Here is a 15064-nt window from a genome sequence, read left to right as displayed (position 1 = left end):
CACAGGGGAGTTCCTACAGATCCAGGATGTGGATGCAGGCAGTCTGACTGGGCCCCAGAGTCTGCTCTTCCGCTTGGTTTGGGAGCAGAAATGTGCTCAGGACAGGAGGGATGTGTGTTAGGACAGAGCAGAGGCTCAAAGCAAACCCGTGACTTGTGCCTCCCTTACACTTCCAGAGACAGAGGGGGGTCTTCGGGTGGAGGGGAATGCACCAACAGGGGACACGAATCCACTCAATTCCTGGAAGGATGAGGAGTCAGGGGTGGAAGGACAGACATGCCCGGAGGATGTCAGCGCCATTCTGTGCCAGCCCAGCCTGGCCCCAGGTCTAAGATGAAAAAACATGGCCTCTGACCCCAAGCTGCTCCCAGCCCAGCCAGAGCGCCCGACATGATGTCATCTGCTTCAGGCTGTATCTCTGCAGATGCTGTGCAAAGCACTCAGTCCTGAGTTTCAGACCCTCCTCAACCTCCTCTCGGGACTCACACACCCAGTCCACTGTCAATGAGGGAGGGGAAGGTCAGAGACGGGGAGATGCCTGGCATGCCCTTCCTCCTTTCTGTGCCTTCCACCTTCTTAACTCATACTTGTCCTTAAAACTCAGCTCAGATGCCATTGGCCCCAGGAAGCTTCAGACTCCCAGGGTGGGTAACAGCCCCTCCTCTGGGCTTCTGGGGGGCATTCTAGTCTTGCCCCAGCCTCAACACTGTCTCTTTGCTTGTACCTGTGAGCTCCTTTTGGGAAGGGACCCTAGTAAGGCCATGTCCTCATCCCTGGTGCCTGCACAGTCTGGCACAGGGAATGTCAACTTCGTCATTTCTTCCAAAAGGAAGGTTGGTGATGGTCATCAATCTGAGCAGATCATGGTCTCAGGGGCAGTGTGGAGTGATGGTTAAGAGCCCAGACTTTGCAGATGTGGTTCATATCCCAGCTCTTCCAGCCCCTGCCTGCATGCTTGGGCATGGGTCCTGATCTCTCTGAGCCCTGCTGTAGCCCCTCATGGGGTTAAAGTGAGACCATCTGGACTGAGGGCTCAGCATGGTCCCTGGCATACACAAGAGCTCAACATGCGTTCCCCCCTACAGTCATGCACACCCGTCAGGTTTCCTCCAGTCATGGGAGGCCAGCTCCAGTGTCCCCATCTTCTCTCTGCACTCCAGTGCCACAGGAAACCCTTGGGGACCCCATGGTGGGCACTACTGAAATATTGTCCCAGCATAGAGTGGGATGACACCCAAGCTTTGAGTGTGAGCCCTTTGAGTGCAAAGCCCTCAATGGAATTTTCCAAGTGGCTTTTATTTAATAAAAGTAAAAGATGACTTTTATGTAATAAAATATAACCTTAAGCCCGGAAGGATCAGTAATGAATTTGTGTGCAGGAAGGGTGGAGTTATTTATAATGAAGCATCGATTGGCAGTCTCGCCAAGCTGAAATATCTGGTTTGGAGCCCATTTGACAAGATGGGGAGATCTTGAGCGGCAGAAAAAAGTGCATGGGCTCTGGGGTATCAGAGCCCTGATTTTAAATCCTTCTCATCAGTTGTGCACCTCTAGGCAATAATGCAGTCACTAGTATTTATTGAGGGCTTACTATGTGCCAATACCAAGCTAAACGCTCCACATTCCTGATGCTTCTAGTTCTTATATCCACTCTGTGAAGTGAGAATTCCCATTTATTGACAAGAAAACTGAGATTCATGGAAGAGAAATCACTTGCGCAAAGCCACACAGCTCGTAAGGGTCTGGGGTTAGGTATGAACCCTGCATGCAATCACTGCCTCTAAGATCTTGCAAACTTGCAAACTCCTCAGAATATGTTTGTTCTTCTGTAGATTGGAAAAATACTCAGCAAGATTGTTATGGGGCTTGCTTGAAGTGCCACTTAAGTTGTCTGCACAGCGGAGGCTTGGTGGATATATTTGTGTCTGTCTCACACCAGACTGCTGTGGCCTCAGAGTCTGCATCTCATTCATGGTTCCCATCGGGCCCAGAGAAAGTCCAGCGAGAATGATGCTTCTTTCTCTGAGCCTCAGTCTCCCTAATTCTTAACACAAAAGTCATAACACCTGCCTGGAAAAGTCCCCAGGAAGACTAAATAACAAGAAGGAATAAAAGTTCTTGGCACATAGCAGGTACTCTGTGCGGATCTTCTGTTTTCTCTGTGCTCACACTGCCTGAAACAGTATTTTTTGGGTCCTGCCCTGGTAGTGGATTTGGGTCCCAACCTGGTAGTGGATTGAGCCATCCATGCTCTTCCTCTGTGTCTTCCTTTACTCATGCCTGACTCCAGCTGTCAGCTAGGGATGTGCTGGGGGAGGGGAGTGGTTAGAATGAAGGGTCCAGCACTTGACCTGGGTAGTCAGTTGACCTAGGTTCAAGGGGCTCCATCCCTTTCTCGCTGCATAACCTTGGCTGAGTAACAGCCTTTCTGAACTTCTGCTTCCTTCTCTGTAAAATGGGAATAAGAATAAACAGATCTTATTTCTGGCTGGGTCCACTCAACCCTCTGGTTCTTAGGCCCGGATCCAATTGCTGCTTTTTTGTGTTTTCTTCCCTGCAGGTGTTTCTAGCTGTGTACTGGGACTGATTGGCTGATGACTCACATTGGAGAGCTGCAGACAACACAACAGTGAATGGTGAGGAAACCTTGTGGTCTGAACTCCAAAGGGGACCAGTGATCACTGACAGGTTGGGTGCACAGAGGGATCACAACGAGGCTGTCCACTCGGTTTTAGAAGCATGTTGGAATCAAGTTCACAGCACCACATACCTCTTCTTCATTGCACTTAGCATTATTGCAATGTTTCCATTATTTGAGGGACTTTTTGGTGAAAAATTGTCTCCCCCACTAGGCTCTAGAGGAAGAGAGGGCCCTAGGCAGGCAGAAAACATGGTTGTCAAAAGGATAGACTCTGAAGCTTGGATTCGAGTCACAGGTCTGCCTTTTCCTAGCTGTAGGACTTCAGGCAAGTGACATAAGCTCTCTGTGCCTCAGTTTCCTCACTTGTAAGATGAGGCTCATAACCTACCTACCTCACTGAGTTGTTGTGAAGATTAAGAGAGTATAGGATGCAATGCCCTTAGAATAGTGCCTGGCATGTAGGAGGTACTGGAGAGGCATTTGTTCAACAAATAAAATAGCAAAGAAGGAAATGGTTAAATCACAAAACTGGACTTGCTCAGAGTCAGGGAGAACATTGTTGTTCTTGCTGGTGTTGGTCAACCTCTTAAAGCCAGCTCTAGGGTTCCTCTAATGGTCCCTGTCTTCTCTTGCAGAGAATGGAGGATGAAGATTACAATACTTCCATCAGTTATGGTGATGAATACCCTGATTATTTAGACTCCATTGTGGTTTTGGAGGAGTTCTCCCCGTTGGAAGCCAGGGTGACCAGGATCTTCCTGGTGGTGGTCTACAGCATCGTCTGCTTCCTCGGGATTCTGGGCAATGGTCTGGTGATCATCATTGCCACCTTCAAGATGAAGAAGACAGTGAACACAGTCTGGTTCCTCAACCTGGCAGTGGCAGATTTCCTGTTCAATGTCTTCCTCCCAATCCATATCACCTATGCTGCCATGGACTACCACTGGGTGTTTGGGACCGCCATGTGCAAGATCAGCAACTTCCTTCTTATCCACAACATGTTCACCAGTGTCTTCCTGCTGACTGTCATCAGCTTCGACCGCTGCATCTCTGTGCTCCTCCCTGTCTGGTCCCAGAATCACCGCAGCGTTCGCCTGGCTTACATGGCTTGCATGGTCATCTGGGTCCTGGCTTTCTTCTTGAGTTCCCCATCTCTCGTCTTCCGGGACACAGCCAACCTGCATGGGAAAATATCCTGCTTCAACAACTTCAGCCTGTCCACACCTGGGTCTTCCTCGTGGCCCGCTCACTCCCAAATGGACCCTGTGGGGTATAGCCGGCACATGGTGGTGACTGTCACCCGCTTCCTCTGCGGCTTCCTGGTCCCAGTCCTTATCATCACAGCTTGCTACCTCACCATCGTCTGCAAACTGCAGCGCAACCGCCTGGCCAAGACCAAGAAGCCCTTCAAGATTATCGTGACCATCATCATTACCTTCTTCTTCTGCTGGTGCCCCTACCACACACTCAACCTCCTAGAGCTCCACCACACTGCCATGCCTGGCTCCGTCTTCAGCCTAGGTTTGCCGCTGGCCACTGCCCTCGCCATTGCCAATAGCTGCATGAACCCCATTCTGTATGTTTTCATGGGTCAGGACTTCAAGAAGTTCAAGGTGGCCCTCTTCTCCCGCCTGGTCAATGCTCTAAGTGAAGACACAGGCCACTCTTCCTACCCCAGCCATAGAAGCTTTACCAAGATGTCATCAATGAATGAGAGGACTTCGATGAATGAGAGGGAGACCAGCATGCTTTGAGCCTCACCGGGGAACCCCTCAATGGGCCCTCTCAACCCAGGGACACCCAAGGATATGTCTTCTGAAGATCAAGGCAAGAACCTCTTTAGCATCCGCCAATTCCCACTGCATTTTGCATGGGGATGAACAGTGTTTTATGCTGGGACTCGAGGGCCTGGAACCCCTTTCTCTTAGTGGACAGAACATGCTGTGTTCCACACAGCCTTGGACTAGCAATTTATGCTTCTTGGGAGACCAGCCTTGACTGACTCAAAGCAAAAAAGGAAGAACTCTCAAAAGCACTGCCATGAACTGGGATTGGCATAGGGCAGTGGGATTAAGCTGCCTACTGTGCACACCCCAGAAATGACACTCTCCAAGGTCCATTCCTGGTGTGAGCAGTGGGGAGGTCAGAGCAAACCCGGTGTGATGCAGATCACACCTGGCCCTTGTATACCTATTATCAGTAGCTGGCCAGAAAACCCTACCTTCAAGTCACTGCCCTGTGTTAAAGTGTGTGGAAATGCATAGGTGACCTGGGAGAGGAAGGTGACATATCAGCCCATGAACTCCATAGGCCATGAATTTAGCTTTCGGATCAGCTAGGAAGACAGATAACCCGTTCTGAGAGGTCATGTGGGCTCTCTGCAAGGGCAAGACAAGTGAGGGATGCAATGAGGACTTGAGATTTGGCAAAGGAGTGAGAAAGGAGAAAAGAACCTTCAAAGGATGCAGGCATGGAGCAGCTCACCCTAGAACATCGCAGGCTGATGGTGCTTTAGTCTGGAGCTATTTAGGGGGTCAGGGTGGTGCCAGCCCCTGATCTCACCTTGCCCCTCTTACCTGGGGGTGGGGTTGTGGCAGGCATCTTCACCAGCTGCTCTCACCCCATCACAGGGATTTTTTCTGCCTTTCCTAATCCACTCAGCTCTGGCTGGAGGTGCTTAGAATAAAACACTGGTGGTGGGGCTTCTTATTCTGGTTAATTTCCTCAATGCCTTTGGAGACGGGTCCAAAATGCAGTTTGGGAAGCAACTCCGGAGAGTCCCCTGGGAAGAAGAGTATTTCCGAGGACTTAGTCACTTGAAACAGAGTCTGGAGCTGGACTCCTTGAACTGTGTTTCCAAGCTGCAGACACCAAATACCTCCTGGATACGGGTGCCTGCCATGGCTTTTCTCATCTAATACTAACACGTCCCTGTGAAACAGAGTGTCATTGCCCCATTTATAAATGACATAGCTGAGGCCCAGAGGGGGAAAGTAACTTGCCCAACATCACACAGCTAATCAGTGGCAGAGTTAAGATCTGAACCTGGCTCTGTCTGGCTCCAGAAACTCTGTTCTTCGAGTTGGAATTTATCTGTGGAGATTATTCTAGTATATTGATAACCTACATTTATTTAGCACTTTTCATATTATGCACTTTATGTATGTTTTCTCATTTAATCATTACAGCAACCCTAAGTTAGGTACGGTTATAACTTCCCTTTTACATAGGAGGAATCTGAGGCTAAGAGAGGTTAAGTAACTTGCCCAAAGGTACCCAGCTAGTCTCTGCCAGAGCTGGGATTTGAACTTCAGTTTGCCTGACTCAAATGAAGCTGCAGAGTTGGGAAGGACCTAAAAAGTTTGGAGATTTTTACCATAAATATTGATTCTTCTGCAAATGAATATGAACATCTTAATGGCCTTTAAGAAACTTTGCAAATAGTTTTCAAAAATGATGCAACATGGCAGAGAAAATGCACTTGGCTTCCAGCTCCTTCAACGGCAATTAACAGCCTCCTACCATGGCTCCCACCTCCTGTGTCTCCGGAGAGCAAGGCAATGGGGAGGGAAGGCTGGCAGGAGGCAGTCTCTTGTGGGCCCGAGGCCCTTTGGCTCCTAAGTGTCCACATTCTGTTCTCTTCCAAGTCCCTTCATTGTTAAGTTGATTCTCCAACAAGATGCAACGAACAGATGCAATGTCTACCCCGCGCTGGGCGAGTTCCCGAGGCCGCAGGCTGTTTGGAATCACACTTCATTAAGAGACAAACTGTTCCTTCTCTTATTGTGCCTTAATGCCTATGACAAGGAAGCTCTGAATTGACCCCAAGCTGGAGTCTCTGAATGCTTTCAAGAGTTTGAACATAGACGGTTTGAGAGCAAAAAGGGAGCTTTAAATATTGCTCAGTGGCCCCCATTTCCCCCCTTTCCACATTTACTGAGGCACGAGATGGGACGGGCTCTGTCCCAGGTCACAGCAGCAGTCATCAGTGACTTGGGCCTCCTGGCTCCTAGGATGCTGCTTTTCCTGGGCTTCTGGCAGTTCAGGCCAGGCTGGGGGAGCCAGGAATTCATGTTGTCATTGGAAAAGCTGATAAACAGAAGCACAATTCATACCAGCTGTTTTCCTCCTTAGAGTCTGGCCTCCCTCTTTCTGGCTGCTCTGCTGGTCTTCCTGTTCTGACTTAGGTTCCTGTCAAGTACTTAAATGCAGCCTTAACGTCCCATACAGTCTTGTCCCCACAGCCTCACGTGAGCATCTCCATGGGTCATGCATATATCATCGCTGCAGTGTGCAAAGTGTGCTCACCTGCATTGCTGCACAGGCAACCAACACACTTAGTGCCCAGAGCCTTCTCTCTGGGCCCAGGACTCAGCTATGGGGCCTTACTTAGCCCTGCCTCCTGAGTGGGGTGGGTGGGCTGAGGGATTGTGAGGACAAGAGGTAGAGGGAAAAGAAAAGAAGACAGTGTTTGAGGTTAGGGAAGGGACAGAAGAGGGGACAGAAATGTCCCAGAGCATGATGATGAAGGAAAGGGATTTGGCATTCATGAAGTACCTCTGATAGTTCAGGCACAAACATCGAAACTTCAAATTGGCCCTGGCAGATGGGGACGTCATAGCAAGGTGGGGGCGGGGGGTGCAGAAAGTGAGTTTCTGCTTCAAGAGCAGACTTCAGTAGTTCAGAGTTGCACAGTTAGTGAGGTATGGAGCTGGGCTTTGAATCAGGTCAGCTGCCTGAATGCCCAACTTCTTCAGCCCTTGGAAGGAGAGGTTGGGGAGAAGAAGAAGGAAAAGGAGGAGGAGGAAGAAAGAAAGAGAGAAGAGGAGAGGAATGGAAGTCAAAAGAGAGGGAGGAATTGGATTTCAGAACCATCTCCAGCTGACCCTTGAGCCAGCAAGGACAGGGAACAGGGAAGAGCAAGAACACGAAGGGCCTGAGGCACCAGGATGCCTTTGCCAGCCTTAGATAAATCCCAGGTCACACAGAGCCCTGCAGGTTCTCGGGGTCCCCCTCCAGAAAAGAGGCACAGAGATTCTGGCAGCGAGGTTCAGAAGGGGTGAGGAAACTGGGCACTGACAAAGGGAAGGGATTGGCTCAAATTCGAACCCAGAGTCAGCTCTGGTGGGATTGGGAGCCTGGATGGGCGGGAGAAGATAGAATCCAATCGTGAGAACCATAAGGGACCTTCAAACTCATCTTGCCCAGATATGTCCCATTTCACAGATGAGGGAACTGAGGTTTTGAGAGCTTCCCTTGAGGACTCTACAAAACAAGGTGGTGTTTGGTTGGGATGGAAGTGGTTGGTGATTCCTCAACTCCTGCCCTGCCACGATCTCTTGTTCCTCCCTAACATGTTATGCTCTTACTGGGGCTGGGATGCCCTAGGCCCATGGTTACCAAATCCTGGGTTTGGAAAATTGCTGCTGGGTTTGGTATCTAGGACCACAGAGGAATCTACTATTTCTACTGTGAAATAATTCAGCATGGGGTCTGCTTACTTCCTCCCTTTGAGGACACAGTTTCTCTCGAATAAAGAGACTGAAGCGAGAGTGTGTGGCTCAGTTCTGGAGGTTCCTGCCTTTACCTCCCTGTTGCCTCCCCCACTTACTTCACAGAGCAGCAGCTGAGGCTCAGAGAGGTGACGCGGCCAGTGCAAAGTCACAGAGCTATGTTGTGGGCAGCAGGAGAAGCCCTGAAGTCCCCAACCTGCCATTCCCAAACCTTTGAGCTCCAAGAAATTTGCATTTCGAAAAAAATTATTTTCACTTATTTTACTTTTCTAGCAACTGAGGATGTGAAAGTGGTAGTTACTCACCCAAGATAATATAGCAAACCATAGCAGATAAGGGACACAAACCAGGCCTCCTCATGGCCAGGTCTAGACTCTTTGGCACTGCATCAAGTGGCCCAAGGACAGATGCTCCTGTGATACATTCATCCATTCATCTTTTCACCAACCCATTCACCCTAACATCCACCCACCTGTCCACCCACCCATTCACTCCATTCACCTATCCACCCATTCATCTACCCATCCACCCATTCACCCCAAGATCCACCCACCCATCCACTCACCCATTCATCCCAATATCCACTCACACATCTACCATCCATTCCCTTTAATATCCACCACCCATCCACCCACCCATTCATCCCAATATCCACTCATACATCTACCATCCATTCACTTTAATATCCGCCACACATCCACCCACCCATTCACCCACTCATTCACCCCAATATCCACTCACACATCCACCCACCCATTATCCCAAGATCAACTCACCCATCCACCCCAACGTCCACTCATCCACCCACTTACCCACTGACTCCGACATCCACTCACCCAGCTCTTCATCTCAATATCCGCCTAGCCATCCATCCACTCACCCATTCACTTACATAACCATCTATCCACCCATTCATCCATTCCATTAAAATGCATTTAACACCTCCTTTTTGCCTAATTCTGTGGTAGGCACTGAATATAGACAGATGATCAAGACATACACAGTTCCTGTCCTCCTGAACTCATTCATTGACTTATGGGACAGACAGCCAATGATCAAAATTATACACTTCCCCCAATGGAAAACAACCCCAGTAAATGTTACACACACACACACACACACACACACACACACACACACACACACACACTAGAGACAGAGAGTCTCTGTTGCCCAGGCTGGAGTGCTATGGCATGATCACAGTTCACTTTAGCCTTGACCTCAGATCTGCATGTTGGAACAATGCCCCTAGCTGCTCTGGTGAGGACAGGTTGGAGAGGGGCAGCGGGGGAAGCCTGGAGGCTGCTGAAGCCTCAGATGAGCCATGGTGGAATCTGGACTGAGTAAACAGAGGTGATGCTGGAGAGAAATGGACTATTGGAAAGATATTTAAAAGCTACCCAAGTTTTCTCAGGGGAGTGGTTAGTGGGAAACCAACCCAGGGCCCATTTCTGCTGCACAGAGGCCTCTGTGCATTGCTTTATTGTCAGAAATTAATTGTAAATATTATTCAAATGTACCTCCCAATGCACAATTACATTTCTCAGGGGAGCCCTCTGAGCACATAATAAAGCCCTATAAATAATACATATATTAACCTAAGAGGAACAGAGGCGTTTTAAGCTGCAATTGCAGGTTGTGCTGTGGGGACTTTATACAGATGAGATGCCAAGCACTTGGACTTGGGGTTGAATCTTGGAGATCACCTGAGTTCTGTCCTGGGGAATCTTCCAGAAGTCTCTCCCCCTGGGATATGTGGATACCCCCAGACAAGTCAGGCAGCTACTGCTCTAGATATCTAGACAATAGACAGGTGGGGGCAAGATGACAGTTGGTAAGGGAGGAAGAAGCACAGGTCTATACAACACTTCCCTTGTGATCAAAGATGAAGAAACAGCAACAGCAGTAATAATAGCAAATATTAACTGAGCCTTGTCTAAGTTTTGGGCAAGCTCTCCAGTTTCATTATCTCATTGAATCCTTGAAACAAGGATTCCATGGTAGGGGCTATTGCTATCTCCATACACAAGTGAAGAGATTGAGGTTCAGAGAGGTGAAGTGACTTTGCCCGATGCCACACAGCTGGTAAGTGACAGAGCTGGGATTCGAATCCCAGTATGTTTATCTCGAAAGCTCCTGCTGTTTTCCCCAGAAATGTGCAAATGCAAAATGTCCTCTGTAGAGACCCTTCCCTGGAGACAGGAGGAGGACAAGCACATATTCTCTCTCCCATGTCAAATTTTGAGGATGTGGGAGTGGGGGAGTCTGAGGAATTGCTTTTACCTTGAGAGGAGGAAATTGCATTTGATTGGGCTTGTCACTTTCTCACAACCCTGAGACTCTTAGGGTTTTTGAGTTTGGAAAAGACTCTACTTCCTCAAGTTTGTCCCTTCCCATTCCTCCATTTCACAGATGGTGAAACTGAGACCTGTTTGCAAATACGATGGAGACCACCTGCCTCACTGACTGCCGGGAGATGAGAGGTGTGTGAAAAATGCTCATCTGAGTCACTCTTAAAACACCATCACCCCAGAGACCAGAGCATTCACCAAGCCACCCTGCTTCACTTCTTAGTTTATTGACAAGGGCTTTGGTGCTAATCTGCTGTAAAAGATTTCTGCCCAAGGTCTGGGCTCCCCTGAGGAGTTTCCAGCAGAATCCTGGCTGAAGGGGAGGCGGGAGATCTTGGCAAAAACTGCTGTAGGGCAGACATGCTTTGTTTGGGGGCATAAATGTTACTTTTAAAGATTGTGCTGAATATGAGTGAGGGATACTCCCCGTCTTGACCTAGATAGTGGTTACACAGGGTAAGAGGTGGGGAGTGGGGGTTTATCTGTAAAAACCCAATTATCTGTACATTGAAGATAAATGCATTTTACTGTAGTAAGTTATGCCTCAGCAAAAGTCTTTTTAAAAATAAAATAATTCATGATGTCTGCAGAAATGAGTTCCCACCTCCACTGGTACAGGTAGTGGCAGGACAGAACCAGGTCTGAGGGTTTGTCCCTGATTCAAGAGAGCGTTTTAGAGGGCAGTGGCTCCTGCAGCGTCCATCCAAAGTGGCAGAGTTTCAGGAAGGACTAAGCCCTCCTGGGGGCCTCCCCGGCCTCACCACCTGACTCAAAGGGCCTTTGATGATTATGACACGGGGTCAGGTAGGCTCAGGAATCAGACTGCAAGGGTTTGAATCCAAGCTCTACTACCTACGTCAGCTAAAGGCAGGGTTAGAGTTAGGCTCTGTGACCTTGGGCAAGCTATTCAATGCCTCTGAAGCCTCAGTTTTCTCCTCTGTATGATAAAGGGCATGAAAGGTTTGCAGCTCTCAGGGTTGCTGTGAGGATTCAATGAGACTGCCGCACTTTAGCGTTTAGCAGGTGCCAGGCTCTTTCATCTGAACATGCACTGGCCTCCTCTGTGGCCTCCCCACTTCTGTCTTTGCTCCCTCAACCCACACTGTAGGAAGCAGCCAGAGTGAGCTTTTATCACAGAATACAGTCATCCAGAGCCCTTACTATGGCATCAAAACCCCTATGGGATCGGCTACCGCCTCCTTCTCTCAGTTCATCTCATGCTGCTTTCCAGCTAGGTGATCCTTTCCGCCTCTCACAAGCAAAACAAAACAAACAGATCAACAGCAACAACACGCCAAGATTGGTCCCACCTCAGGCCCTTGCACTTGCTGTTCCTGCTGCTCCTGGACCCACTTGCCGCTTCCTTTTGCATAATTGATTTGTCTGCCTCCTTCTGGTCTCAGTCCAGATGCCATCTCCTTAGACAAGCCATGCTAAGGTAGCCTCCACCCCCACTTGCTGCCTATCAGATCCCTTTTTTTGTATTAGTGTTTTCTTTATATTAGTTACTGCCATCTGAAATCATGTCATCATGTGTGTATTTAGTGGCCTTAAGTCTGGCCCCTACTCGGATACAGCAAGATGGCAATGACTTTGGCTATCTTATTGTATCCCCAGCAGTGCTTAGCCCAGAAAAGCTGCTCATAACTTCTGGTTGAATGAATGAAGACATAACCATAAGCTGACATTATTTTTGCCATCATCATCATCACTGAGTTTCATGACAATCACTTTTATAACACACCATTTCCAAAGTATTTTCACATTTTTTTCCTGTCTCAATGAAACTTGGGGAGAGTGGGATTTTTCCTCATTTCACCAACGTGGAAACTGAGGTCACAGGTTACTTAGTTCAGAAGTGGAGGAGCCACAGTTCTTTACTTGTGCTATTAAGAGTAATCACAGGCTGGTCGCGGTGGCTCACGCCTGCAATCCCAGTACTTTGGGAGGCTGAGACTGGCAGATCGTCTGAGGCCAGGAGTTCGAGAGCAATCTGGGCAACATGGAGAAACCCTGTCTCTATTAAAAATACAAAAAAAATTAGTGGAGCATGGCGGCACATGCCTGTAATCCCAGCTACTCAGGAGGCTGAGACACAAGAATCGCTTGAACTTGGGAGGCATAGGTTATAGTGAGCCAAGATTGCATTACTGTTCTCCAGCCTGGGCAGCAGACTGAGATCATGTCTCAAAAAAGAAAAAAAAATACATATATATATATATATATATATATATAGAAAAAAAGAGTAATCACGGACAAAGGAGGTTTCCATTAAGTGCTTCCACCTCCCTTGGCCTTTTCTTTTCCCTGTTGTCTGAATTATTACAGTCCGAAAATAAGGAACCAGATGCCTCCCTCCTCCTCATATTGTTTTGTAGTTCTTTTCCGGACCAGGGTTCTGTTAAGGGTTTGGCTGGTATCACTGTGACCACAAACTTCCTGTGTTTATCCCTTCACTTAGAAATCATAGAGTAATCAACTGGGTGTTAAGGTCTGTGCTGGGCACTGGATGATGCTAAGACACCAATGCACGGCCAAATCCCTGGGGCCCCCGTGGGACCCAGACGCCTAACACAGAAAGAGGCAGATCCAGGATATCTTTGCCTGGTTTCCACTTTTGCAGATGTTTGCCACCTTCAGAGCAATATGCGGATGACTGAACAAGTCTCCAGTTTGCCTCCAGATGTTGGGACTGGTTGTGGAGCCAGAGCACACGGAGGTGGAATGGAGGCTCTCAGCCTTGTCTGGTGGCAGATGATGGCCTGGTTGATGGCAGGCAGTTTACAATGCCCAGCCCACTGCCTGGGCACCAGTGCCTGACTGGGAAGGATTGACTTGTGATGGGATTTTAGGGATGGTGACAGGCAGCCAGAGGGAACTCCACAGTGGTCAACCTATTTCACCCTCATCAGAAGCTTGAATGGTAAAACCACCTTGTCTTCAGAAACGAAGAAATGCTGGGTCAGCTGAAATTCGAGGCCTCACTGTCAGAGAAGCTAAGCAGAAACATCTCTGAGGTGGGGGCGGGGTACAAACTTCAGACAAAGATCACGGTCGGGACAACCCTGCCAAGAAGGCTGCGCGTGAAGCCTCAGATCAGAAACCCGATGGAGTGGATGTGTCCAGGCACATTCTACTACAACTTTGAAAACAGATCCATCCTCTCAGGTTGGAACACCACCTGGCTGTGCCACAAAGTGAAAACCAAGAAGGACCCCTCAAAGCTCCCTTTGGACACAAGGATCTTTGGAGGCCAGGTCTATCAAACTTAACACCACCCAGAGATGAGATTCCTAGATTGGTTCTGCAACTGAAGGCGGCATCGTGATCAGGACTACCTGGTCATCTGATACGTCTCTCGGAGTCCCTGCCCAGAGTATGCAGAGAAAGTGGCAGAGTTCCTGGTCAAGAATGGCAAAGTCACCCTGACCATCTTTGTTGCCCACCTCTACTACTTCTGGGAACCAGATTACCAAGAGGAGTTTCACAGATGGTGTCAGAAAAAACAGTCCACATGCCAGCATGACGATCATGAACTATGATGAATTTCAACACTGTTGGGACAAATTTGTGTACAACCAAAGGATGCTATTTGATCCTTGGAAGCAACTGAATACAAATTATGCATTACTGCACAGTATGCTGGGGGAGATTCCCAGACACCTGATGGATCCTGGCACATTCACTTACAACTTTACCAATGACCCTTCAGTCTCTGGGCAGCATCAGACCTACCTGTGCTACAAGGTGGAGTGCCATGACAATGACACCTGGGTCCCTCTGGACCAGCACAAGGGCATCCTACCTAACCAGGCTTTGAATAATCTCAGTTGCTATTAAGATTTCCATGCAGAGCAGTACTTCCTGTACCTGATTTCCTTTTGGAAGCTGGACCAGGCTCAGTGCTACAGGGTCACCTGGTTCATCTCCTGGAGTACCTGCTTCAGCTGTGCCCAGCAAGTGGCTACATTTCATTGGGAGAACAGATGTGTGAGCCTGCACATCTTCGTTGCCCGCATCTATAATTACCTCCCAGGATATGAGGGGCTGTGCATGCTGCAGAGGGCTGGGACCCAAATCTCCATCATGACCTCTGGAAGTTTAGGCACTGCTGGGTCACCTTTGTGGACCACGAGGGACATCCCTTCCAGCCCTGGGATGGACTAGATGAACACAGTCAAGCCCTAAGTGGGAGGCTGCAGGCCATTCTCCAGAATCAGGAAAACCATAGGATGGACCTCAGTCTCTAAAGAAGGCAGAAAACTTGTGTTGAGCAACAGAATGGAAATCTTCTTTCAAGAAATGCAAACAGGCCATTCATCACTATCTCCGGCTGATCAGTGGACACTAGCAAAGCAATGAGCTCCTGACAAGTAGTTTTTTTTTTTTTTTTTGCGGTGGAGTCTCGCACTATCGTCTGGGCTGGAGTGCAGTGGCACAATCTTCGCTCACTGCAACCTCTGCCTCCCAGGTTCAAGCAATTCTCCTGCTTCAGCCTCCCGAGTAGCTGTTATTACAGGCGCCCACCACCATGCCTGGCTAATTTTTCATATTTTTAG

The 15064-nt window shown here is 48.7% G+C and overlaps 2 protein-coding genes across 5 annotated transcripts in view; both read left to right on the top strand.

Annotated features, from left to right (window-relative positions):
- CMKLR1 (chemerin chemokine-like receptor 1) overlaps positions 1–8193 on the top strand; it is a 52750-nt gene extending 44557 nt beyond the window's left edge. For 3 of the 4 annotated variants that reach the window (XM_025403783.1, XM_025403784.1, XM_025403785.1), the window contains 2 exons: positions 2561–2636; positions 3277–8193. In XM_025403783.1, coding sequence (XP_025259568.1) covers positions 2634–2636; positions 3277–4395 — 1122 coding nt within the window. In that variant the 5' untranslated portion in view covers positions 2561–2633 and the 3' untranslated portion in view covers positions 4396–8193. The remainder of the gene's footprint in view (positions 1–2560; positions 2637–3276) is intronic. The other variant, XM_025403786.1, reaches the window with a different exon arrangement.
- Positions 8194–14027: 5834 nt separating this feature from the next.
- On the top strand, positions 14028–14755 carry LOC112634959 (DNA dC->dU-editing enzyme APOBEC-3G-like). The gene is given in 3 exon segments (XM_025402849.1): positions 14028–14318; positions 14394–14598; positions 14601–14755. Coding segments are annotated over 3 exon segments (651 nt in total).
- Positions 14756–15064: the final 309 nt, after the last annotated feature.

This window comes from Theropithecus gelada, chromosome 11 (genome assembly GCF_003255815.1).
Source record: "Theropithecus gelada isolate Dixy chromosome 11, Tgel_1.0, whole genome shotgun sequence".
Classification (NCBI taxonomy): Eukaryota; Metazoa; Chordata; class Mammalia; order Primates; family Cercopithecidae; genus Theropithecus; species Theropithecus gelada.
Note: the sequence above shows the minus strand (reverse complement) of the source record. Positions and strands in the feature narration are given on the sequence as shown.